Source organism: Nycticebus coucang, chromosome 10 (genome assembly GCF_027406575.1).
Source record: "Nycticebus coucang isolate mNycCou1 chromosome 10, mNycCou1.pri, whole genome shotgun sequence".
Taxonomy (NCBI): domain Eukaryota; kingdom Metazoa; phylum Chordata; class Mammalia; order Primates; family Lorisidae; genus Nycticebus; species Nycticebus coucang.
Genome location: NC_069789.1, coordinates 31,764,278 through 31,790,744, shown reverse-complemented (window position 1 = coordinate 31,790,744; position 26,467 = coordinate 31,764,278). Strand labels below are relative to the sequence as shown.

At 40.2% G+C, this 26,467-nt stretch overlaps 1 protein-coding gene across 3 annotated transcripts in view; it reads left to right on the top strand.

Moving 5' to 3' along the window:
- NUP133 (nucleoporin 133) overlaps window positions 1–26,467 on the top strand; it is a 66,495-nt gene that overhangs the window by 10,514 nt on the left and 29,514 nt on the right. Inside the window, exons 7-15 of one of the 3 annotated variants that reach the window (XM_053607591.1) lie at window positions 2,823–2,978; window positions 3,425–3,495; window positions 8,785–8,932; window positions 10,306–10,453; window positions 11,332–11,489; window positions 13,582–13,673; window positions 18,804–18,967; window positions 19,812–19,906; window positions 23,740–23,964. In XM_053607591.1, the coding sequence (XP_053463566.1) occupies window positions 2,823–2,978; window positions 3,425–3,495; window positions 8,785–8,932; window positions 10,306–10,453; window positions 11,332–11,489; window positions 13,582–13,673; window positions 18,804–18,967; window positions 19,812–19,906; window positions 23,740–23,964 (1,257 nt within the window). The remainder of the gene's footprint in view (window positions 1–2,822; window positions 2,979–3,424; window positions 3,496–8,784; window positions 8,933–10,305; window positions 10,454–11,331; window positions 11,490–13,581; window positions 13,674–18,803; window positions 18,968–19,811; window positions 19,907–23,739; window positions 23,965–26,467) is intronic. The other 2 variants (XM_053607592.1, XM_053607593.1) reach the window with 2 other exon arrangements.

The following is a 26,467-nucleotide window of genomic DNA, read 5'->3' as shown; positions in this document are numbered from 1 at the left end:
CCTTCTACCTTTCCTGTGAGCCACTGTTTCTATAATCATTGGATGAGTTCATAGTTACACCCCCACACTCTAACATTAGGGTCTTTAAGTCAGACACATTATCTCAGAAGTAAATTTTTTTTTTTTTTTTGGAGACAGAGTCTCAAGCTGTCACCCTGGGTAGAGTGCTGTGGCTTCACAGCTCACAGCAACCTCCAATTCTTGGGCTTAAGTGATTCTCTTGCCTCAGCCTCTCAAGTAGCTGGGATTACAGGCATACGCTACAATGCCTGGCTATTTTTTTTTTTTTTAAGTTGTACTTGTCATTGTTTGGTGGGCCCAGGCTGGATTCGAACCTGCTGGCTCCAGTGTATGTGGCTGGCGCCCTAGCCCTTGAGCTACAGGTGCCAAGCCATAAGTATGTTTTGTTTTGTTTTTTTTTTTGAGACAGAGCCTTAAGCTGTAGCCCTGGGTAGAGTGCTGTGGCATCACAGCTCATAGCAACCTCCAACTCCTGGGCTCAAGCGATTCTCCTGCCTCCGCCTCCCAAGTAGCTGGAAATACAGGCGCCCGCCACAACGCCCAGCTTTTTTTTTCTTGGTTGCAGCCATCATTTTTGTTTGGCGGACCTGGGCTGGATTCGAACCCGTCAGCTCAGGTGTATGTTACTGGTGCCTTAGCGGCGTGAGCCACAGGCGCTGAGCCCATAAGTATGTTTTTTTAATTAAAACTATTATGTAAACTTTAAAATGTGTTTCTTAAGGATTAATTTGACATTTTAGACTTAACCTAAAGTGTGTCTCCACTCCCATGACTGCAGCTGTCTGTGTTCTGTGTGGTGACTTGAATCTAGGTCTGTCGTTCCCCCGCCCCCCACCCAAGGGAGAATGATGGGAACTGACATTTATGGATCATCTACATTCTGCTAAGTGCTTTGTATTTGTTATCTCCATACTGTGTAATCGTTATGACAACCTGTAAAGTAGAAAGCTTTTCCTCCAATTTATAGATAAGGAAGTGGCCTCAGCACAGCTGAGGTTTTTTTTGTTTGTTTGTTTTGTTTTTTGAGACAGAGTCTCAAGCTATTACTGCCCTAGGTGGAGTGCCGTTGTGTCAAAGCTCACAGCAACCTCAAACTCTTGGGCTTAAGTGATTCTCTTCCCTCAGTCACCCAAGTAGCTGGGACTACAGGCACCAGCCACAGTGCCCGGCTATGTTTTGGTTGTAGCTGTCATTGTGTTTTATAGCTGGCCCGGGCCAGGTTCAAACCTGCCAGCTTCGGTGTATGTAGCCGGTGCCCTACCCACTAAGCTGTGGGTGCCACCCATGGCTAAAGTTATGTGATTGCTGAGTGACAAGGCTGGGGGTCATACCCAGGCCTATCTGAATTTAGAGCAAATGCTCTTTTTATGTGCTGTTTGCCTCTCATTTCAGGTAACTATCATCATCTGTTTCATTGAATTTTTTTTTTTTTTTGAGACAGAGTCTCATTATGTTGCCCTTGGTAGAGTGATGTGGTGTCACAGCTCACAGCAACTCAAACTCTAGGGCTTAAGAGATTCTTTGCCTCAGCCTCCTGAGTAGCTGGGACTATAGGTGCCCACCTAGTTTTACAGGTGGCCGGCTATTTTTTGGTTTGAGTTGTCATTGTTGTTTTAGCAGGCCTGGGCTGGGCTTGAACCTGCCAGGCTCGGTGTATGTGGCTGGCACCCTACTCACTGAGCTATGGGCGCTGAGTCTGAATATTGTTTTGAACCTAACACTTACCTTAACATGTCTAAAACCAAATTTATCATATTCCCTCTTTTTTCCTATTAACTATATACTTAACCCTGCAGAACTTGTTTCTCTTTAGACCTATTTCTGTTAGTGGCACCATTTTTCTTCAGTGACCCATTTATAAAACCTTTTTTTTTTTTTCTTTTTTGTGTGTCTGCTCCTTATATAGCACATAGTTATTTACCAAGTACTGTAGATTTGACTTCTGTCAGGACTCATTCTCCATCCTCATCCATTATTATGCCCTAATCTTCACTCTTGGTAAATTTCCCCTAAGTTCCTGGTGAAATTCAGTCCAGTTACACACTATTGGTTCCTTCTGCCCCATCTCAGTGGCCAGAGTTATGGTAACAGGAGAAATGGAGGCAAGTAGACTTTTAACTTCAAACACATGTAAACCCAGCTTAAAAAAATCTACAGTTACACTTCAGAAGAAATGTGTGCTGAAAAGGTAAAATAACACAGCCACACCCATGTATATCTTAACTACATACATCCTGTCAAAGTCTTTTTTTTTTTTTTTTTTTTTTTTTTTGCAGTTTTTCGCTGGGGATGGGTTTGAACCTGCCACCACCTCCGGCATATGAGGCCGGCGCCCTACTTCTTTGAGCCACCCTACATCCTGCCAAAGTCATTGAACACAGCTCCGTGTTCAGAAGTCACTGATAATATCTCCTTTGCTTGCTAGATTTTCAAATTCACATGTAACACTTTGTCATCTATCCCTAAAATTTCACTGTTTTTTAGAGTCCTTGTTCTTGCTTCATTTACACATGTTGTACACATTCCAGTGTAATAGCATGACTACTTACTCTCTAAAGACCCTCCAGTTTTCCCACCTCCCTGCTCTGCACTTCCTGGGCCTTCTGCCTTTATACTTCTCTCCTTGGAAGTTCTTCCGTGCTTTTAAGGTCTATTTTAGGATCATTCCTTCCCTGGAATCTTGAGTGAAGAATTCTCCTAGGATTACTAATCAAATGGTTCTAAATACATGTAATGAATTTCAGAAAAATGGTTCATTAACATTAGAACTAACAAAGTCGGCCTTTCTTATCTACATATAGCTTTCAAGTGTTCTTTGGGATAGAGAGAGATCAAGCTTTTACATCCTGACAAGCTCAAACATCAGTAAATGGGAATTAGATGATTCTTCAGAAAAACAAGCACATAGTTGGGATATAAACAGAGTTCTGAAGGAGAACATTACTGATGCTATTTGGGTAAGAAACAGTAATAATTATGTTTGTAATTTACACATATGGTTGGATAATAATATTGACACTTCATTTGTTTTACTTATTTATTTACTTTATTTAATATTAATATGAGGGTACAAACCATTAGGTTATGTAATTTACACTTGAAAGGTTAAAGACAGTTGTAGCTGTGTCTTACACTCGGTGACAGTGGCTTTATTTGCTTGAAACATTTCAGTGTAATAAACCACATAATATGTAGCCCTCAGATAAGCAGAAATGGATATTCAATCTCTGGGAATATTAGCGCTCATCAATTTACTTTCTTAGTATTTTTAAAAATGTAAGACATATTCATTCAGCAATTGAGCCACCATGGGTGAGGCACTCTACTAGGAGCTGGGAATATAAAAGCAAAAAGAAATGATTCCTGCATTCAAGGAGCTTATGTTACTGATATTTTTATATAGGGATCTGAAAGTAACTACGAAGCTATTAAAGAAGGGGTCAACATTCAATATTTGGACTTGAAGCAAAACTGGTAAGCAATTGATTTGCCATAAAGAATGTAGATAATAGTTTGGAAATATAAGTTGATGTGCATTATAAAATGAATAGCAGCTTACTCTTCTTCTGATACTAACCTTCTCATACCATCTATTAAGGCTTACTGAATGGTCTTTCTCTTTATCTAGTGGTGCTAGTTCATTTGGGAAGTGCAGGCATTTCTCACCCTTGAATGGTATATACTTAGTGTCTGCTCCTCAGAGGTGCAGCTTTTCTGCTTTTACAGCTGGAGCTTCCCTTTCTTCACTGCCAAGAGATGCCCAAGACCCTGTCTTTTTTTACTACTATGGGTGCCCCCATTGGACTTATTAGGCACACACCTCCCACTTTATTTCTTTATTTTGTTTGTTTTGAGACACAGTCTCACTTTGGCTCCCATAGTAGAGTACCATGTATCATAGCTCACAGCAACCTCAAATTCTGGGGCTCAAGTGATCTTGTTGCCCCAGCCTCCTAAGTTGCTGGGACTATAGGCGCTCGCCACAATCTCCGGCTATTTTTTAATTTTTATTTATTGATTGATTTTTTTGAGACAGTTTTACTTTGTTGCCCTTGGTAGAATGCCGTGGCATCATAGCTCACAGCAAATTCAAACTCCTGGATTCAAGCAATTCTCTTGCCTCAGCCTTCCAAGTAGCTAGGACTATAGGCACTCAACACAAAACCTGCCTATTTTTAGAGATGAGGTCTCGCTCTGACTCAGACTGGTCACCAACCTCTGAGCTCAGGCAATCCACCTGCCTCCGCCTCCCAAGTGCTGGGATTACAGGCATGAGCCACTGTGCCCGGCCTCAGATAAATTTTTTAAAACACAACGTACAGAAGGTAAAGGCCATTTTTTATATGTTTTAGGTTCATTTTTATTGTGTTTTGGTTTAGTAAAACATAGTCCCACTTACTTCATAGAGGATGTTGAGATACTGGAGTAGTTGTGACACTGCGTAATTTTTCTCTCTTAAAGGGTCCTTTTTTTACAGTCTCTGAAAACCTAATAAGCTATCAAAGAGGTAGAATAATGCTACTTAATTTCTGTAAAAATTTTAGTTAAATACAATTGAGCTGTTTTCATTTGACTTTACCAGACTTTTGGAAAATTAGGACTGCTGCAAGGGCACAGTCCAGACATTTTCAAATGTTGTTTTTGGAATTGAGGTCATAGGATTGAGAATGGAGAGAGAAACACGCTTGGGGGATGTCAGTGCCAGGGCCTTTCCCCAGGGTTGTCGGTGGGGCTTCTTATTCCCCTTGACCTTCCTGCCCTCTTCACTCTGCATGGCCCTGTTGTCACCCGCCGTGTCCTCAGGGTTTGGTGCTCAGAGCTAAAGTATTTGTGGAGTGCATGGGTTTCTTCTATTTGGGAATAGTGTTTGTTCTACTCACAGTCACTCTTGCGCATTGATCTCTTGTCATTTTCCCAGAGCTGCAACCTAAGTTTGTAATTTCAGTGAACAGCCTTGTGAGTCTTTTTTTTTTTTTTTAAGAGACAGAGTCTCACTTTGTTGCCCTCGGTAGAGTGCTGTGGCATCACAGCTCACAGCAACCTCCAGCTCTTGGACTTAGGCGATTTTGTTGCTTCAGCCTCCCAAATAGCTGGACCACAGGCACCTGCCACAATGCCCGGCTATTTTTTGTTGCAGTTTGGCTGGGGCCAGGTTTGAACTCACCACCCTCAGTATGTGGGGCTAGTGCCCTGCTTACTGAGCCACTGGCACTACCCAGGCTTGTAAGTCTTTTACTGGATTGTTACTGGTATAATACAAATATGTCTTCATTTTAGGCATAAAGTTTGAGTATTTTTAATCTTAAATTCACATTACAACTTATTTGTCAAAGTTTTACTGATTTATAAAATTCCTGTGAATCTTCATTATTTAAAATAGCTTCATGTTTACTTGAATGTGAAATTTTTAAATACAGATTTCAGATAAAACAGGTTTTAGCAGCATTCCTTAAGGAACTCTATTTGTTAGACATGTCCACGTCCAGTACCATTATCTTTAGAGTAACTTCATTGTGGAGCCTCACTGGTAGGTGTACCCAACTGTATCACCCTACTTGGTGGAGAGAGGAGACTCAAGACCATATTCACGGAGACCTCATGTAAACCCTTATGTGTAACATTCTTTTTTTTTTAGACAGTCTCACTACATCGCCCTTGGTAGAGTGCTGTGGCATCACAGCTCACAGCAGCCTCAAACTCTTGGGCTTAAGCGATTTTCTTGCCTCAGCCTCCCAAGCAGCTGGGGCTATAGGGGCTCGCCACAAGGCCCGGCTATTTTTTGTTTTGGTCGTAGTTGTCATTGTTGTTTAGCAGGCCTGGGCCGGGTTTGAACCCGCCAGCTCTGGTATATGTGGCTGGCGCCCTAGCTGCTGAACTACACAGGCGCCCAGCTGTGTAACATTCTTATGTATCATCTTTAGGCTCTTTAGGACACTGCCAATAATATGTCACAAGTTTGGGCCAATTTTCTAGAAGAGTCCAGGTGAAAGTGATATGGGTTGGAAATATGGGGGAAGAGAACCATGAAGAAGGAAAACTAGGGTAATTTTAGGGTTGCTTGATTTGAAGTGTCATAACATTTAGTCACTTGATTTCTTATTTTTAGTTGTCAATAGAGGGTGCTTCTCACCCTGTTAGTATTTCTGAGACTTGAATAAAAGTTGCAAATAATGCTGCTAGATGTTTTGAGAGCATTAAGATTAGAGACCATTCTTTATTGGGTGCGACAACTGTGACAGACTAAGAGGTTGAACAAGTAGGTTTTAAGATCCTGAAGAGATTAATTTTCATATGTAGAGCAGCTTAAAATTTCTATAACTCACAGGTAAAATTTTTAAAAATATTTTCTCTCTGGGGCAAGTGCCTGTGGCTCAAAGGAGTAGGGCGCTGGGTTCAAACCCAGCCCTGGCCAAAAAAACTCCAAAAAAAAAAGAAAGAAATTTTCTCTCTGGACAAAAGTAAGTAAGCTTTAAATAACTGACTTGATCAGGGGTTGGCAAACATTTTTTTAAAGAACCAAAAGAAACCATTTTTGGCTTTGGGAGCCATATAGTCTTTCTTGCAACTACTTGATTCTGTCTGTGTTAGCACAAAACATTCTTAAATGAGTGAATGGTGCAGCTGCCTTCCAACAAAACTTACAAAAACTAGCCTGGGCTCAAATTGGCCTGAGGCCTGCACTTTGCCAAGCCCTAGATTACATGATTTATTGATCATTTTTTTGTTTATTTGTAAATTGAGCTGTAAATTATATATAGTAAAATTCATCCTTTTTAGTGTATAATTCTAAGAGTTTTGACAAGTGCATACAGTTCAATCATTTTATTTATTTATTTATTTAGACAGAGTCTTACTCTGTTGCCCCAGGCTAGAGAGCTGTGGTGTCAGTCTCCCTCACTGCAACCTCAGACTTCTGGGTTGAAGAGATTCTTTTGCCTTAGCCTCTCAAGTAGCTGGGACTATAGGCACCTTCTACACAACCTGGCTAATTTTTCTGTTTTTAGTAGAGAGGACATTTCACTCTTGTTTAGGCAGGTCTCAAACTCCTGAGCTCAAGTGATCCTCCTGCCTCAGCCTCCCAGAGTGCTGGGATTACAGGTGTGAGGTACTGAACCCAGCCAGTCTAGTCATTTTAATCGCAACCACAATCAACATAACAGAACAAGTCCATCCTCCCTAATTCCCTTGCGTTCCTTTTTACTCAACCCCTCCCTTCACATCCAGCCCCTAGAAATCATTTATCTGGTTTTTGTACATATAGTTTTGCCATTTTCAGAATGCCTTAGAAATCCAATTGTGTAGTATAAAGCCTTTTGAGTCTGGCAGCTATCACTTAGCATAATGAATTTGAAATTCATTCAGAAATTTCTTTTTACTACTGAGTCGTATTTTTTTATGAATGGCAGATAATTTATTAGTTAAATACATAGTTTCAATGGCAGTAATAAATTAACTTGAACAAGAGACAATAATCAAGTCAAAAGAATAAATTTTTGCTAATCATCAGAAAATGTTGGCTGTTAGGGCTGTCACGTAGAAATCCAAAGTCTTAAAGGAGACTCATTGTCTCATTAGTCCACATGGAATAAATCCATAGTACCTTGAATCTGTAGAATTCTGAGATTATCACCTTCTAGACAAACAAGACCTGTTGGCACATCACTGTGGCTTTTAAAGAAATCTGATGAACTAGTAGTGAGGGTTTTGTCTCCTTCCAAACCAGTTAACTCTCTTACAAATATTTGATTTTTGATTACTTGGGCTTTTTGCAATCATAATGTCATCTCTTTGGACACTATAGAAATGTCAACTAAGATATTCTGCAAAGACAATATCTGAAATTTTTTTTTTTTAGAGGCAGAGTTTTAGTTTGTCGCCCTCAGTAGAGTGATGTGGCGTCACAGCTGACAGCAACCTCCAGCTCTTGGGTTTAAGAATTCTCTTGCTCAACGGGGTAGGGTGCTGGCCCCATATGCTGGAGGTGGTGGGTTCAAACCCAGCCCCACCAAAAAAAAAAAAAAAAAGAATTCTCTTGCCTGAGCTTCGCTGGGAATACAGGCGCCTGCCACAATGCCTGGCTATTTTTTTGTTGCAATTTGGCTGGGGCCGGGTTCGAACCCACCACCCTCGGTATATGGGGCTGGCGCCCTACTCACTGTACCACAGGCGCCGCCCTGACAATATCGGGAATTTTTAATTATACGCTCCATTGATTGTTCAGGACACATAACAACACTGCGAACATATTCAAAAGCACAATGAGCTATACAGCTTTACTGAATAGTATAGCCAACAAGTTGAAAGGTTTTTCCCAGAACCCACTAAACCTAGTTCTTTGTAGATTCTGCCACCATTGGCCATAGGTCTGTCTACAATACATTCAATTTATAAGGAAGTTGCAGGGCTTCAAGAAAAAGAAATCTAAAGCATGTCTCAAAGCATATGTGGGTGATTTGGGATTCCTGAGCCCTGCTGAAGCTGGCTGTCCTACTACTGAATAATATTCTATTGTAAGGATATAGCAAGGTTTGTTTATTCAGCACTTGAACGACATTGGGTTGTTTTCAGTTTTAGGCAGTTATAAATAAAGCCACTAGAATCATTCATACACAGGTTTTGTATAAACATGTTTTAATTTTTTTCCTCTTAGGTAAGTATCTAGAGTGAGATTGCTAAATTATATAGTAAGTGTATGTTTAACTCTGTAAGAAGCTATCAGGTTGTTTTCTGGAGACTGCACATCCTTTGTTTTTCACTTACTAGTGATGGGCTCCTGATTTTGGCAGCAGCATGGCACCCTGCAGATAATCCATGTCTCATCTACTACTCTCTGATAACAGTAGAAGATAATGGCTATCAAATGTCAGATGCAGTTACTGTAGAAGTCACTCAGTATAATCCACCTTTTGAGGTAAGATCCACCTTTTGAGGTAAGACTTGTATCTAGAAGTTAAATTACAAAGTGGCAAAGATACTTTGAGTTTTTTTCCTATTTTGAAGTCAAATTTGTTAAGAGATTCATCTGTAGGGCCTGGAAATATTTTAAAATAGCTTGTTTTTAGACATTGCTGCATTTTCTTGCTATCTCACACTTGTTCCTTTACTCAACTACAGCTAAAGAGAAATGAGAGTGGAAGCAGCCACTAGCAGCCAGTTGGTTTCTTCTTTGAAAGGGTTCTCATTTCTGTATTATTAAGTAGAAAGTATTGATGATGAACTGCAGGGTGAAAGTAAGGGAAAAAAACCTCATAGTAGTTGGGGTTTGGTTTTGAGTCCTGTGTATTATGGAAAAATTAGCCTTTTTGCCCAAAGCAGGATTGTCTTTGTAGGTAGTAGCTTTATATATTCCTCAAATTCTTGTAAACAATTAAAAGCCAAGCTATCTAATTTTAAGCTTATTGATGACAATTAAATGTTAACTGTGATATTTATGAGGAAAAGCCTTAACAGATATTAAATTCATTTTATTTAACGTTATGTAGTATCTAATTCTGTTAAATCCTTTTTTTTTTTTTTTTGCAGTTTTTGGCCGGGTTTGAACCCGCCACTTCTGGTATATGGGGCCGGTGCCCTACTCTGTTAAATCCTTATTAATATGATTTGTTTAACTGAATCCTATAAGAAAATTTTATGATTTGTTCTTTTATTTCAAGCAGACTTTTTCATGTATTCTGATTGTGCATGAAAAACATGACTAGTGTTAAAAAATTTCAGATAGTACAGAAAGGTAAAAAGAAAACAATTTGAGAATTAAAAAAATCCTAGGATCTTACTTGCAGTGTTTTGTTTGTAAAGTTACTTTTTAATAATGGTTTATTATTTTAGCATTTGCTGATTTCATGATTTAATTAGGTCTTATTTCTATTTCTTCTTCTGATTTTACATATGAATAAATCAACTAAATTTTCTTGTGATTATCATGACAGTAAGGTAACCAAAATGTTTGTTTAATGTGGATCATTTTAAAAAATTGCCAATTCTTAAATTATATAATGAATGTTGCATTCATTTTGTCTCTCTGCTTTGTTGTAGGCATCTAGTTATAGTCTGATTATCATGGAAATGTTCAAAATTTGTTATTTGCATTTCATCAAAAATTTAACTGATGTTTATAAGCTTATTCTATCACATTTTATAAATCATTTCATGGGCAGTATTTAGATTTTCACAGGAAAATTAGTAAATTATCATTTTTATGTTCTAATATGCAAAAAAAAATTATAAAATTGTACCAATACTTTTGTGTCAATTCTCATTAAATGTTATCTTAAATTTGACTTTCAGTCTGAAGATCTGATTATGTGTCGGTTGATGGTCCCAAACTTTGCAAACCAGACTGCGTATCTGTACAATGAAAGTGCTGTCTATGTGTGCTCCACAGGGACGGGGAAATTTTCTCTTCCCCAGGAGAAAATTACCTTTAATATACAAGGTATAGTAGCAGTTTTGGAAAGCATCATTAGCAAGCTCATTAGTTATTCTCAGTGGTTTTGTTCTCTTTCCATGGGTATTGCTTCCAGCAGGCTGCCTCCCAGTGTTGCTGAGACATTTAATACCACACCTATAGCCCTAAAGCCACCATCCTCCTGAAAAATCAAAAGGGCGGTAGAATTCTCCTTATATTTATGGGCCAAAAAATAGTAACATATGTCCCAAGAGATGAGGCCAAGAATGAAAGAACTGACGCTAACAGAAGTAATTGCTTATTCCTGCTTTGTTAGAGTGACTTAGTCTGGGTTTGACTTGTCCAGATCCTTGGGTAAGAAGAGTTTGGGGTTCTGGGTTGTGTGGGCAGGGCTTGTAAGGAGAGAAAAGAAGCCAAGCAGAGACTTGTCTTACAGGGGCTGAGGGGAGGATTGAGGTGAGGCCATGGTGGAGCCCAGGCTTTCTAGTCCAGCACAGGAACCTTGGTGGTGGGTAGGATGTCATTAAGGCACTTAATGCAAGTGTAGTTTTTTTGCCTCATTGACTGACCTGGTAAGTGAAGACAGAATTGGGCAAAGGGACTCCATGGCATTGACAAAGTGCTCCGAGTGGCTCAGAATGAATAATTTTCTTTTTTGGCTTGTTAGACATGAGGCTTTTATAACACTAGTTTTTATTATCCTTAAAGCTGGATGACACAGAACTTACTTCTTGACATTTGATTCTGGGATTTAAAAGCTGGGTTTGAAGTAGGAATAATGTAAAGGGAAAAAAATAATGTTCTCCATATACATATTGCAGGATGATTTTCTGCTTAGGGGTATAGATTTTAGAAGACTTTCTTTTCGTCACAATTATTTGACTATGTATTTTTCTTTTTTTTAGGAGATAATATTTTAGGTGCTGGTTCCTGCGGTGGTATTCCAGTTGTTTTTTCTAGAAACAGTGGACTAGTGTCTATTACTTCTAGAGAAAATGCGTCTATATTAGCAGAAGACCTGGAAGATTCCTTGGCATCTTCAATTGCTGGACCAAACAATGAGGTGATGTGGTTTTATGATTTTTAAATTTTCATATTTATCAGAGTATTTCACACTGGTTTTTTTAAAAAAGTTAGACTTTTTGTTGTTGTTGTTATTTTTTTGAGACAAGAGTTTCACTTTGTCTCCCTCAGGGGGGTGCTGTGGCGTCATAGTTCACAGCAACCTCAAACTCTTGGGCTCAAGCAATTCTCTTGCCTTAGCCTCTCGAGTAGCTGGGACTACAGGTGCCTGCCACAATGCCCGGCTATTTTTAGAGATGGCGTGTCCCTCTTGCTCAGGCTGGTCTTGAACCCATGAGCTCAGGCAGTCCCCTCACCTTGGCCTCCCAAAGTGGTAGGATTACAGGTGTGAGCCACTGCACCTGGCCCTGAAGAGTCAGTTTTAAAAAACATGATGAAGTTCTTTTATCTTACTCTGTTTGTCCTCTTTCCCAGAAGCAGCTATATTTAAACCTTTTAGCTATTTTTTCTATTGTTTTCCTCTATATTAATTTTTGTATCTTGCTGCTTCTTGATTAATCAACTTTAGGCATCATCGATTTCCTACTATGGAAGGTGAGGTTTTGGGTTAACTTATACTCCTTCCTCAGTCTTTGTCATTCCAACATGAATTTTTTTCATTATAATTACAGTGTATTGTTTACAGTTTTCTGACCCAAATAATATATTGATTACATTTCCTTTATTATACAATTTTGTGTGACTCTTGGAGCATATAATGACCTCATTTTATGTGTGTGTACTTTCCTTTAATATCTGACTTAAGCTTCTCATACCCTCTAGCAATTCTATAAAATTCCTCTTACTATAGGAACTATTTTTAACTCATATAAAATGTTAAGTTAGATGTTAAGGAACGTTCCATCTGCATTACTGTCACCCGTGGCACCTCGTATCCACTGTCCTCACATCGTCCTCAGGACCTAGCCCTGTGCCACACACAGAGCTGCCTCCTCACTCTCTGCTCCGCTGTTTGCTGCTCCTTCCCCTGTTTCTGTCCTCCTGTGTCTTAGTTAGAATCACAGGTATTTCTCTGGAGCTCTTTTTTCCGTTTCTTCATGTTATTCTGGGACTGAGAGGAATACTGGTATAAAACCCATCAGTTTTCTTTCTGTCATCTTGAAACCTGGACTACCCCCACTTACAAGTTTTTGTTTTTTGTTTTTTTGAGATAGAGTCTCAAGCTGTCACCCTGGGTAGAGTGCTGTGGCATCATAGCTCATAGCAACCTCCAACTCTTGGGCTTAAGTGATCCAAGTCCCTTCCCGAGGAGCTGGGACTATAGGTGCCCTTCACAACACTTGGCTAGTGTTTAGAGATGGGGTCTCACTCTTGCTCAGGCTGGTCTCGAACTCCTGAACTCAGGCGATCCCCACCACCTCGGCCTCCCAGAATGCTAGGATTATAAGCGTGAAACACCTCATTCAGCCTCACCCATAAGATTTTTATCATTCTTTTACAGGAGACTAATACTTTTTGGAGTAATTCCTTTTGAATAATGTATGAAATGCACAGACTATTATTGTAACTCAAAATTAAGGTAATTTGGTACAATTTCAGCAGGAAGTAACCTTTTTTTGCTTTGAGTCTTTTGTAACCCTGTGATTATTATAGTAGTTTATGTTATGCAGTTATTTTACACTATTCCATTTCTTTGAAATTTTTCTATATCTTAGTAGTATACATTATGTTGAGTTGTGTAAGAGCAAACTTATAAAAAGTTTCTGTTGACTGTGAGGAAATCCCCAAATAATTTTAATCACCGTATAATCTCTGAATTATCTATACATTTTTATAGGACTTTGGTTGATTATTTGTTGGTGTTCATAGTGTTTTAGTAAGCATATAATTGAATAGACAGTATGGTAAACTGCTTTTGTGTGTGTCTTTCTGCTGTCACGGGGGGGGGGGTCCAGTTTGTAGTCCAATAATTAAGAATTTCAAATATCGGGCGGCGCCTGTGGCTCAAGGAGTAGGGTGCCGGTCCCATATGCCGGAGGTGGCGAGTTCAAACCCAGCCCTGGCCAAAAAACCAAAAAAAAAAAAGAATTTCAAATATCTTTACCTCTAAACTATGGTGTGTTATTTTACAGAGTATGATTTTTGAGACCTCTACAAAGAATGAAACTGTAGCACAGGAAGATAAAACCAAGTTGCTAAAAGCTGCTTTTCTACAATACTGCAGGTATAATGAGTTTTTAAAATTGTGGCTTATTTTATGTCTGACAGTATGTTTTACTGACGTACATTACTTATTTGTTGACTGGTGGGAGCAAGTTGGAGAAATGACTCTGTCAAGAGGAGAAGGTGTTTCAGAGCTTTAGAACTTTAGCAGGCTCTTATTCTGAGCTTGGTAGTCATGGGAGGTTCCAGTTAGCTAGGCTAGGAAAAAAATATAGGATGTAACATACCTTTTCCACTTTATGAAAAACAATGCACGTTAAAAATCGTGTTCATGGAGACATACTGCAAGGGTCTTATAATGTTAAGGTGCAAATAAGTTGCATACAAAGTTTTGCTAGTAGTACAGAAGAATTGGACTTTGGCTGGGTTTCGCTGCTTAAAAAGTGACCACAAAGCTTAGTGTCTTAATAGCTCACGATTCTGCAGTTTGACTATTTGGGGTTGGGCTCAGGTGGCAGTTTTACTGGTCACAGCTGGGCTTACTTGCTGGTCACCTGCAGGCCAGCTGCTGCTGCCTGGACCCATGCACATTCCCTGCCAGGTTCTCTGCGTGTGGCGTCTCATCGTCTGGCAGGTTGCCCTGGGGTACATACTGGAGGGTACGAGAGTGGCACAAGAGCATGTGTTGGTGCACAAGTACCCTTCAGTCTCTGCTTGGGTGGTGTTTGCTAGTGTCCTGTTGGCCAGAGCAAGTCACTGGGGCCAGCTGTAGTGGGACAGTGTTCAGACTGTGTGCCTGCGGGGCCAGGAGTAATTGTACGCTGTCATGTTTGCCAGTCTTAACCCTCTTCTGGGTTTAGGATGAATGCAGTTTATCCTAGCTAGACATGTATTCTACACCCCATGTTTCTACACCTTTCTTTTTTTTTTATTTTTGAGACAGTCTCACAATGAGACTCCATAGAGTGCTGTGGCCTTGGTAGAATACCATGGAGTCACAGCTCACAGCAACCTCAAACTCTTGGGCTTAAGTGATTCTCTTGCCTCAGCCTCCCAAGTAGCTAGGCAGCACCCATCACAATGCCCAGCTATTTTTTTGTTATTGTTTTTTTTTTTTTTTTTAGAGACAGAGTCTCACTTTGTCACCCTCAGTAGAGTGCTATGGCGTCACAGCTCACAGCAACCTCCAACTCCTGGGCTTAGGTCATTCTCATGCCTCAGCCTCCCGAGTAGCTGGAACCACAGGCGCCTGCCACAACGCCTGACTATTTTTTCTTGCAATTTGGCCAGAGCCGGGTTTGAACCCGTCACCCTTGGTGTATGGGGCTGGCACTCTTACCCACTAAGCCACAGGCACCGCCCTGTTATTGGTGCTGTAGTTGTGATTGTTGTTTAACAGGCCTGGGCCGGGTTTGAACGTGTCAGCTCCTGGTGTATGTGGACCGTGCCCTAACCACTAACAACAGGTGACAAGCCCCTAGCCCAGGGGTCCTCAAACTTTTTAAACAGGGGGCCAATTCACTATCCCTCAGACTGTGAGAAGACCCATGTGATCAGATTCCACTGCAGGAAAAAAGAAGGCACTATGCCTTTTTTCTTCCAAATCTAATGCGAGTTCAGCCATACAAGCATATGGCTGAACTCACACTGCTCAGAGATCGCAACAGTGTGAACCGAGGCTTACGCAGCACACAACATACAACATCATACACAATTGAATAGCAGTCAGAATATAAATGCACTTACTGGCACTTAAATTGAGTTTCCTACTCCTCGGCTGTCTGCAGAGCTGGATTAAGTTCCCACGGGGCCCTAGGCAGATTACCAGTTTGGGGCCCCCATGCGATAACACTGAGCACTGACCATTTGCATTAACACTGACCACTGACCATTTGCAATAACACTGACTGCTGACAATTTGCATTAATGCTGAGCACTAACAATTTGCATTAACACTGAGCACTTACAATTATCATAATCACTGAGCACTGACAATTTGCATTAGCACCGAGTGCTGACTATTTGAGTTATCACTGTGATGCAACTCCCCGTAGAAACTACCCGCAACCAACCAACTTAAAAAAAAGGCTCTTCTAACTTCAAAAAAGGTGCCCCCTATCTGCAAAAAAAAAAGAAAGACCTCCTAACTTCAGGAAAAAAGGCCCTACTAACTGCAAAATAAAAATAAAAAAATCCTAACTTGTTCTTACCTTGGTCCTTAGGCAGCAGCAGGCTCTGCACAGGCAACCTGGTGACTCCTCCAATCACACCAGAGACTGAGATGAGGAGTCGAGAGACAGAGAGAAGGAGGAGCAGGGAGATACAGACAGAAGGAGCAGAGTCGGAGAGTAGGAGGGGAAGTGGAGAGTGTGGGGTACATTCCACACATGCTCACTGCGGCCCGGGACAAGTTGGCTACTAAGCAGGACAGGCAGCTGTGGCAAAAACACCCGGCGGGCCGCATGCGGCCTGTGGGCTGTAGTTTGAGGACCCCTGCCTTAGCCCTTTCCTAAAGTTATAGTAAAGTCATACATGGGTAAACACTCAGGAAAATTGTGACCCAGTCCTTGTTCTTCCCCTGGTTGGCTGTGGGAAGGTTTGGGGGCAAATTGTTTCACAATTCTGATGTTGCTTCCTTTCCAAAGTGCTGAGTGGGGTGAAAGTTGGGATGGGTTAGGGATTGTTAGTTTATCTGTCAGGTCTTTGTTTTAAAGAAATATGGTGAGTTTACTGCTTCCATTTCCCCCAGTCCTCAGCACATGATTCCGTAATACACTGTTAGGGGCATCTGATGCATAGAGGCTCCCTAACATAAAGATAACAGTTAGATCCTAACGTGTTTTTTTAGTTTTAAAATTCTTTGCCCCTGGTGGTCTGCTCAGCTTAGTTTACTGTCCCTAAGGGGGCACCATTAGGCAAGTTTTTGTTTTTATCTTATTCTTTTACATGGTTCATTCTTACTAGAAAAATTTGGATTAAAAAGACTGTGATTTTATCTTGCATAAGTTTATTCTATAATTATAATTCAGTCAGATTTGTGTCATCTCAAAATGTAAATGATAATGTAGTAAGTCACCACATTCATTGTATTCGTTTCGTATGCCTGCCGTAACAAATTGCCACAAACTAGGTAATTTGTCTTAAATTATTCAGCTTAATCTAGCTTAATTAAAGTAATCTGACTTAAAACAACAGATGTTTATTCTCTCACAGTTCTGGAGGCGAGAAGTCTGAATTGAGGTGTCCACAGGCTGTGCTCCCACTGCAGGCTGAGAAAAGCCCTCCTGGTCTCTGTGGTGGCTGTCAGTCCTCGGCTTGCAGATCTGTCCGTCCAGTTTCTGCTTCTGTTGTCATGAGGCGAGGCCTTGTCCCTGTGTAGCCCCCTGACGTGGCTTTTTATGGACAGCAGTCCTTGGATTTAGAGCCTGCTCTAATCCTTACCTTAAAAAAATCTTATTTCCGGCGGCGCCTGTGGCTCAAGGAGTAGGGCGCTGGTCCCATATGCCAGAGGTGGCGGGTTCAAACCTAGCCCCGACCAAAAACCAAAAAAAAAAAAAAATCTCATTTCCAAATAAGGTTACATTCTGAGGCATTGGGTGGGCATGAATTTGTGGGGGTCACTAGTCAATCCAGTCATTTAAAAATATTTTATGAGGAAAGATCATTAGGAACAAGAAGGGACCCCTGTCCCTGACCTAAGTCCCAAGTGAGTGGTAACCACAGGAACAGTATCTCTAGGCCTCCAGCACAATGGACTAGATTCCAGTGTGGGTGAGGCTCTGTGGGTTTCACAAGTAACCCGGGGTCGTTACAAGCAGGATTGTGGTACCTTTAAAGTGGGATTTGTCAACTCTGTCAACACTAACATTTGTGGCTGGATAATTTTTTGTTGTGGCAGCTGTCCTCTTAGTTGTGAGCTGTGTAGAAGCATTGCTGACCTTCCTAGGACACCTGTAGTACCCTTTCTCCCCACCGTGGGACAATCAGAGTTGTCTGCAGATATTGCCAAATGCCCCCTCAGGTGAAGTTTGGTAGATAACACCAAGTGGTATCTGTTTGATTTTTTGCTAAGGTAATATTACTATTTTCATGGCATGCTTTCTTTGAAATTAATTTTTTTTTTTTTTTTGGTTTTCATTTTACTTAACAAAAACCATAAATATAAAAACTTGTGTTCATGGGCGTTTGGGGGAATTTATTCTGCAGTTACTGATTAAATCTTGCCATGGTCACTTTGCTTTCCCACCAGCCAGTGTAGCATAACTAGTGTGCCAGCTTGGCCTCTGGCCTTTTATACTTTCAGGCAGTTTTTCTGCATTTCTCTAATCAGCTCTGTCACACATTCTACCCACAATTTCAGCCCTTGTCTGTTCTCTTCCTCCTCCTTCACACTTAGTGACAACTTACCTCTAACTCACTCCACAGAGATCAGAGAAGCCATTTGACAAGAACTTTCTGCATTTATTACCTGCAAATTTATCCACATTCCAACTTTTCATTTTTTCTCTCCTGGTAAAGTAGGAGGGTAAGTTCTTCCTATGCAAGACTGATCTCTTTGACTTTTTGGTTTTTGTTTGGTTTGGTTTGGAGATGGAGTGTCACTCTTGTCACCCAGGCTAGAGTGCCTGGCATCAGTCTGGCTAACAGCAACCTCACATTCTTGGGCTCAAGGGATCATCCTGGCTCAGCCTCCCAAGTCTTTGGGACTACAGACGCTCACCACAAAGCCCAGCTAAGTTTTTTTTATTTTATTTTATTTTATTTGTTATTAAATCATAGCTGTGTACATTAATGCGCTCATGGGGCACCATACACTGGTTTTATAGACCATTTGACACATTTTCAGCACACCAGTTAACATAGCCTTCCTGGCATTTTCTTATTGTGTTAAGACATTTATATTCTACATTTACTAAGTTTCACATGTACCCTTGTAAGATGCACCGCAGGTGTAATCCCACCAATCACCCTCCCTCCGCCCATTCTTTCCTCTCCCTCTCCTCCCTCTCCCCCTTCCCCATATTCCCCAGCTAAGTTTTTTATTTTTAGGAGAGATGGGGTCTCACTCTTGCTCCGGTTGGTCTTGAACTTCTGAGCTCCTCCACCTTTGCCTCCCAGAGTGCAAGGCTTCTGGTGAATTTTGAAAATGTTTTGCCATCCTTAATACTCGTGTTTTCTGATTTTATTTCAGAAAAGATTTAGGTCAGGCTCAGATGATGGTTGATGAACTGTTTTCCTCTCACTCTGATCTGGATTCTGATTCTGAACTGGATAGAGCTGTTACCCAAATCAGTGTAGACTTGGTGGATGACTATCCAGCTTCTGATCCACGGTGGGCTGAATCTGTCCCTGAGGGTAAAAATGCTTTGATTTTAATATTATCGAGTGATCAGTTTTGAGAAGAATATTCTGGTTTTATTACTTAAAACATTTCTCAAGGGAAATTTTTTTGTTTCTCAATTTAATATTAATTCAATATATATATATTTTTTAAAAAAAAACTGTAACCTTCCTTATAGTAGATTTTGGAGGGGCTCAGAAGAGATTTAGATAATAGAATAAGAAGTTGGAGCAAATCCTAATTGTTCTGTCTATGGGAAATTAGATTTCTCTGCTTTTTTTTTTTCTAAAAGGAAACTGGTAGATTCTGACACTTGCTTCCAAATTAAATGTTAACTTTAACATGATCAGTGTATTTAGCTAATTGAAATTATCCATTTCTCTAAAAGCAGCAGTGGGTATGTCACGTTCTACCTGCCCCAGGTCATGGTCCCTCTCACACTTGCTTCCACTTTAGTGTCAAGGGCACCCGTGGGATCCCCAAGTGCCAGAGAACTGTCTCAAATGTATTTCTTCCTTTAACTGCCCTACTTAACAAGTCTACTAAGCTGCGTTAGAGATTCAGGAAGATGACATCAGTGCTCACCTTCTTTCTTTTGACTGTTCACTGTCAGGCTTAAAATGATACAGATGACTAAACTAATAGTACACATTTTGAATAAATATAATCTGAATTGTATCAAATTCCCCAAATTTTCTTTTAAATATTTTAAACTCCTAAGTGATGTTATAAATAGTTTTATTGAAAGGTCAGTACTTTCCCTTTTATATAGATTTTTTTTTTTTTTCATTTAAATAGCAGTAACTGTTGTAGAACCAATATGTTACATGTTGAAGTATTGTTACTGTGTTCTAACAGAAGCACCTGGGTTCAGCAATTCATCACTGATTATCCTTCACCAGCTAGAAGACAAGATGAAAGCCCATTCTTTCCTTATGGATTTTATTCACCAAGTAAGAGTCCAGATTGCTGGGGGCAGGGGTGTCTGGGAATGCCTTCTCTGCCTGTCATCAGGTCTCTCTAGAAACCCTTCTCTATTCCAAGCTGTTTTGTTGGTTTGGTGGACCATAACTATTGTCTTCTATTTTTTGTGCTGATTTAAAAGTAGATTGTTTCAAGGTTGTGTGAAGGCTTATTATTCCAAGTATAAAAACAGGATTTCAAAAAAAGGAGGGACTGTAGGTTTATGAGACTTGCCATAACCAGTGTGCCATGACTCACTGGTGTGCTGTGAAAAGTTTTTAAAGATCATTATTTCAAAAGAAATTCAAAGCACAGTCTTTCAATTCTTGGCAGAGTAGCTCAAACCTCTTAGCTCTCTAGACACAGTACAAAACTGAGGAAAGTAAAAGACAGCTGATTTATAAAGTGGGGTTTATAAAGTGGATGCTGCTACAGAAGAAAAAGACTGTGTGAACCAGCACCAATAATGGGATGGGGGTCTCTATGGGATGTCTAGAACGTTTAGATCTTTAAATAAGATTGGCATAACTGGACAATTTAGGTAATTATCTGAAGTTTAGGGTCAAAATATTTCCCCTTTCTCAAATTTCTGGGCCTTTTATTTAAAAATTAGACACGAAGAACAATGGAGGTGGCTAGAGGCACTGACACCCCTCATAGTAAAAAATCTGCATATAACCTTTGACTCCCCCAAATTTTACTTCTGTTGACCAGAAGCCATACTGATTCACATATATTTTCTGTTCTATGTATCATATACATACTACATTTTTACAATAAAGTAAGCTAGAGAAAAGAAAATGTTATTAAGAAAAAAAAAAAAAACAGGATTTCATTCAGATTTCCTTCATATACTTATGTGAAAACTTAGATTTTCATGAGCTGATTTTGTATTATTCCAAAGATAGTAATGTTAAGATGATGGCTGATTTTTAATTTTGAGATACCATTAGAATCAACTCCTCATTTAAAGTATTCTTTCCCTTTTTTGTAAGCAGCTGTCCTCATATATATTGAACCTAAATTGTGAAAGTGTTTTTGCTGTTGGACAGAATAGTTAACATAAATTCACCCATTTTTGTCTTGTCAGTAAGTGGTAGCTGCCAGGCATATTACATCTCCAAATGAATGAATTTTGTCCTGGTTTAGATTGTTTTTAAACTCAATAATGCCTCCATGTTAAGGGGACTCTAGTCATTGCTACCCAGTAGAACTTTCTAGAATGGTGTGAATGTTCTCTGTGCTGTCCACATAGCTGCCACTAGCCACATGTAGCCACTGAACAGCTGAAATGTGACTAGTGCAAACAAAGAGTGAAAGTGTTTTAAAATTTAATTGTAATTAACAAATTTAAATAACCACTGTGGACAGTGGCCATCCTACTGGACAGTGCAGCTCTAGGTGATTCCAGAAGTGACTTGATTGGTCCTAATCCCACATTGCGCTTCAACTTTAATGCATGTTTTGGCTGCTGCTTTCTACTCTATTATTATCTTGGCAAGAAAACTTTATTGAGTCTTTTTTTAGCATTTTAAATGAGGTATAGATTGGAAAGCACAGCATTTCTTCATGATATAATTTTTTAATTAGCCAAGTATATCAGTTAACTATTATGTTGCAAACCAACCCAAAATGTGGCTTAAAGCAGTTCTGTGGGTTAGCCAGGTAGTGCTTCGGCGTGTTTCTCCTAGGGCCACTCCTTGCCCTGCATGTGAGGTGTGCTGAGCTGGAAGTTCCACAAGCCTCAGCCAGCTCACCTTCCTGGCAGTTGGTGCTAACTGTCAGGGAGGGCCCCCTGGGTGTCATCCTCCTATGGGCTGTGCTGGCTTCTTGTGGTCTCAGGGCAGCATTCCCAGGGGATAAACGTAGAGGCTATAGCCTTCTTAAGGGTTCAGTTTAGATGTCAAGTAATGTTACTTACACTAAAGTGACCTTGGTTAAAGCAAGTTACAAGGCAGTCTGGATGAAAGGTATTGAAGGATTGATTCTGTCTCTTGAAGGGAAGAGTGGCAAAGTCACTCGTGTTGTAAAAGGCTATGCGTCCTGGGCTAGGAGGAACTGGTGGCCCCTCTGCCACACTGAATGCACACTGATCTGTCAGAGGCCAGCTGAGAACGTGAGCATTGTGGCCTCTTGTGGCTCCAGAGACCTTAACAAGGTCTCACAGCTCCTGGTAGCAGTGTCCATTGCAAGGCAATGTTTAGCCCTAAAAATCCCATTCTGGGTATGCCTTTTACCTTTCCAATTTAATATTCGGAGCTTTTTTATTAATCAGGAGGAATTTATGTTAATCATTGGGAAAAATGTGTAACTAGATACTTTGTCTTAGTAAGTATTTCTGAATATAGTGCTTTGCTTCTGCTCAAGCCTAACTTGGGATCAGGAAGGCTGTATCCTCATTTTGAAGGGAAGGGAAGAAGCATCAGCATCTCAAAGGACCTGCTCCGTTTTCTGGTGTTGAGGGAAGCCTGTCCCTCATATGTTGTATGAGGGAACTGTAGCAGAGTGTTAATTCAATCATCTTCCTTGTGTGACCAGAGTGATTTTAATCTAGAACTGTTGCTTCACCATCAGGGCTGTAAAACCAAAGTAGTATAAAGCAGGCAGTTGAGATGATCTTGCATAAAAACTATGCTTAAATTATTTTTTGAGGGAATCAGCAAGTGGATTCAAATCAAGAAAGACTATGTATCTCTTATGTTTAAATAGCCATGTGAGCAGGTTGACTAAATTGAGATACTAATTAAGGTACTTTGGTGAAGTATTCCATGCTCATTAAATATGACTGTCTAAATGTGTAATAAAAAAGAAGATTCCATAGGCTCGGTGCCTGTGGCTCAAGCGTCTAAGGCACCAGCCACATACACCTGAGCTGGCAGGTTTGAATCCAGCCCAGGGCCACAAAACAACAATGATGGCTGCAACCAAAAAATAGCCGGCCATTGTGGCGGGTGCCTGTATTCCCAGCTACTTGGGAGGTGGAGGCAAGAGAATCGCTTGAGCCCAGGAATTGGAGGTTGCTGTGAGCTGTGATGCCATGGTACTCTGCCCAGGGTGACAGCTTGAGGCTCAGTCTCAAAAATAAAATAAAAAAGAAGATTCTATAAAATCAAATAAGGTACAGAACAGTATATATAGTATGACTCCTTTGTGGTTAAAAAAAAAGACGTCTCCTAGCTTGTAAATGCCATAAAAGCATATAGAAAATGAATGAGATAAAAATTAAATCACTTATTAATGAATTATGCTTAAAAATGAGAAAAGTTTTCATTATGTATGTCTTTTGGCTGTTTTCTAGTTCAGATCTTGTAAGATTGTATCAAATGAGAAAGCTTAGAAAAACTCCTAAAACTACGGAACACTCCAGAAATGGGTGTCAAGCAAATCAGAAGTAGATGCAAAAGTTAGACTCCTCCACTCTCCCTACAGTTTTGGGGTTCTGGAAATCAGTCTTTGAATATGAAGGCTGCTTAGTTTTTTGTTCCCATAGGGCTGAGTTTTAGGAGAGTTAATTGATAGAGATAGAAAAGGGAAGTATGACTTGAAACAATAGTTTGGAAAACATGATAGGTAGAGACAACAGAGTGGGCAGAAGCTCTGCAGTGACCTTGATCTTAGAAACATCTGCCCTTTCTTACAGGCCTGAGCTGAAATATGCTTTGTGTCAGAAATAGCCAAAATGAGAGGCAGCTGGAGGTGCTTGCGGAAGAGCTAGGGCCAATGGTTGTGCTCAGTGTGCTTCTGGTGGAAATAGGATGGTGGTATTTTGCATGTTGCCGTAACCATAAACGTTTTCTAAGAAATGTGTTTGCCTTTTTGCAAGGTTGGCTTATTTGAACGTTTGGCCACTTTTCCAGTTAGAGGAATGCCGATGGCAACCCGGCTGTTGCTCTGTGAGCATGCTGAAAAGTTGTCAGCCGCCATTGTTCTCAAGAACCACCACTGCCGGCTCCCTAACCTTGTCAACACAGCAATATTGATTGCTTTGAACAAAAGGGAGTGTGACATCCCCTCCAACTTGACTCCTGCAGATGTCTTTTTCAGAGAGGTAAGATGAGTTCCCTTTCATGTGGCTTTGTAGACCTGTGCTATTTACTCATTTACTGATCACACCCCAAGCAGGACGACAGTGAGATCTTGTTGTAGTTTTAAACTGGACTCCTTATTTTCTGCATAAAGAATCACTCAGAAGTGCTTATTCATTGCTTATCCTTTACGTAGAGCTTGCAAAGTTGACTAAAAGGGCTTCCTGTTTTCTACACGTGCTGGATGTTTCCTTTGTCTCTGCCACAAGGTGGTTGCCTCCCTCCCTCAGCACGCTTCTCTGCCTCTGGCTTCCTCTCAGGTCTGATGAACATGAGGCATGCTGGAAGGTCATTGTTGGAATAGTTACCCCCCAGCTTCCCTCCTTGCACTTCAGAGACCCCGGCTCCTATCTGGCTGCTCTCTGTGTTTCCAAGAACTTGCCCTCCCCACACTTCCTCAGGTCTGCAGTTGGTCATGGTTGCATGTGTCAAACTATCCCTTCTTGGACCCTTTAATCTTGCAAACAGTCCCTTCACTGAACTCTCCTCAGCTTCCTCCTAGGATCCTGCAGATAAACCTCCTTTTTCAAATCATATGTGTTTTCAGAGAAGAAGTAAAGTCTGCTATAAACTTCAAAGGGAGAAAAGGCTAAGATGCTGGCCAGCCAGTGGCAGCCAGGCATCAAAGTAACAGTAACACAGTCCTGCATAGCCTGGTGAGGCACCAGGGCAGACTCCTTTTAAGATGTGACTCAGGCCAGTTGTCTTAACTGAGACAGTAGATCCTGGCTGTGGGTTTACTTTTCAGCTCATCGTTTTGGGCATGCTTCTGGAGTTTATAGTCCTTATGTAAGGCAGTCTCTTCTCCATGGCATTGTCTGATTTTAGAAACAGTGCCAAGTTTGTGAAATTTGTTTTATATTTGAGGAACTTCTAATTCTATTTGAGGCATTAAATTTCCCTTCCTTCTGTAGCGTAGGTATCTTCTAACATCTAACACACTATGCCAGTAGTGTGTTTTTTCTTAAGGTTTAGTGTACTATAACCTAAGTTCAGGTTTTTGTTGATTCCATAGATGTATTTAGTTTGAATTCCTTTTTTTTTAGTTACACATTTGGATTAGTTTCTAGGGAATGTAAAGTTCTCTGTTTTATTTTTAATCTAAGAACTGTGCTAGAAATCTGAATGGAAGAAAGACAAACATATCGCCTTAAGTTTCATGATCTAACAAACCAAATTGTTATAATTTTGGTGTCTTTCTTGGTCTTTATTCATACATTATTTTACATGATAAAGCCGATTTTAAAAAAAATTGCTAATGACAGATTACTTGAAATGAGTGGGGAGCCTGGTCCTCTTCCTGCAGTTGGATCAAAGGGTAAAATAAAACATACTTGTTGGTTGAGTGTATGTGCATGTTCCAGTTAGCTGAGTAAGATGGAAAGTTCTGGAAAATATTCTATATTATGTATTATTTACATATGACAGGAATAATACTTCAGGAATATGATACAGCAAAACAAGAATTTGGCTCTTCAAAAGTGTGTTCTGTATGAAAAATAGTAATGCTTAGAACTGTTCACATCACCATTTATCTATTTCTCGTGGTGTTTACTGGTCTTCAGCTTCCTTTGGGAGTAGTTCTAAAGCTCCTTCCACGTGGGATAACTATAATGAAGAGAGAGAGCTAGAAAGAGGGAATACATGAATACAGCGAATATAGTCATCGTTTTTCTTTCTCTTTACCTGTCCTTTCACTTCTGGGTGGCAATTATGTTCCTAAAGCGTATTAGCATTTTAAGAGAGCTGGTTAATTAGTATCTATCTCTGTAGAGAGATATTTTTGATTTGGCAGCCCTGATATAAAGTAAAATAATGTAGAGTGTGCTTGTGGGTGCACTCTGTACCTTGCCTCTGTGTCTAGGCTGAAAAGGCTGGGTACCTCCCAGGGCTCTGGAAAAGCAGAGCTAACTGCATATGGAACAAATTGTTGGCACAGCATATGAGCTATATTTGAAACCACTGAATAAATACACAGAAGAGTATTTACCAAGCCTTTTGGCATTTTAATTGCTTTTATGTCATTTTCTGCCTTTTATATCATATATGCTTTCATTGTGTTTTTTATGTTAGAATTTTACACTTAATCTTACAAATTAAGTATGCTGAAGTTTCTTGCTTGGGCAGTTAGGATTTCTTTGACTAACATCAGAAATACAAATAAGGTTTGCAAGAGACTGATTTTGTTTGGGCCGTATTTTACATGCCTCCCTGTCTTACTGCTTTTGCTAGTTTGTAAGCTCCTTACGGGCCACAAATCTTATTTTTCTTTCTTTTTATCACTGAGTGTCCAGTGCTATGCAAACCCTAATAAAGGGAGAAAGCTTCACTACAGACTGAAAATGAAACAGGAATTTCAGTGCCTAAGAACCTTGTTGTGCTGTTAATCTCTGTCTGTTAATTAATAACCGAAAAGATAGAAGAGTTACAAGTTATGTATTTATTGGTAGTTTATTTTCTTACATT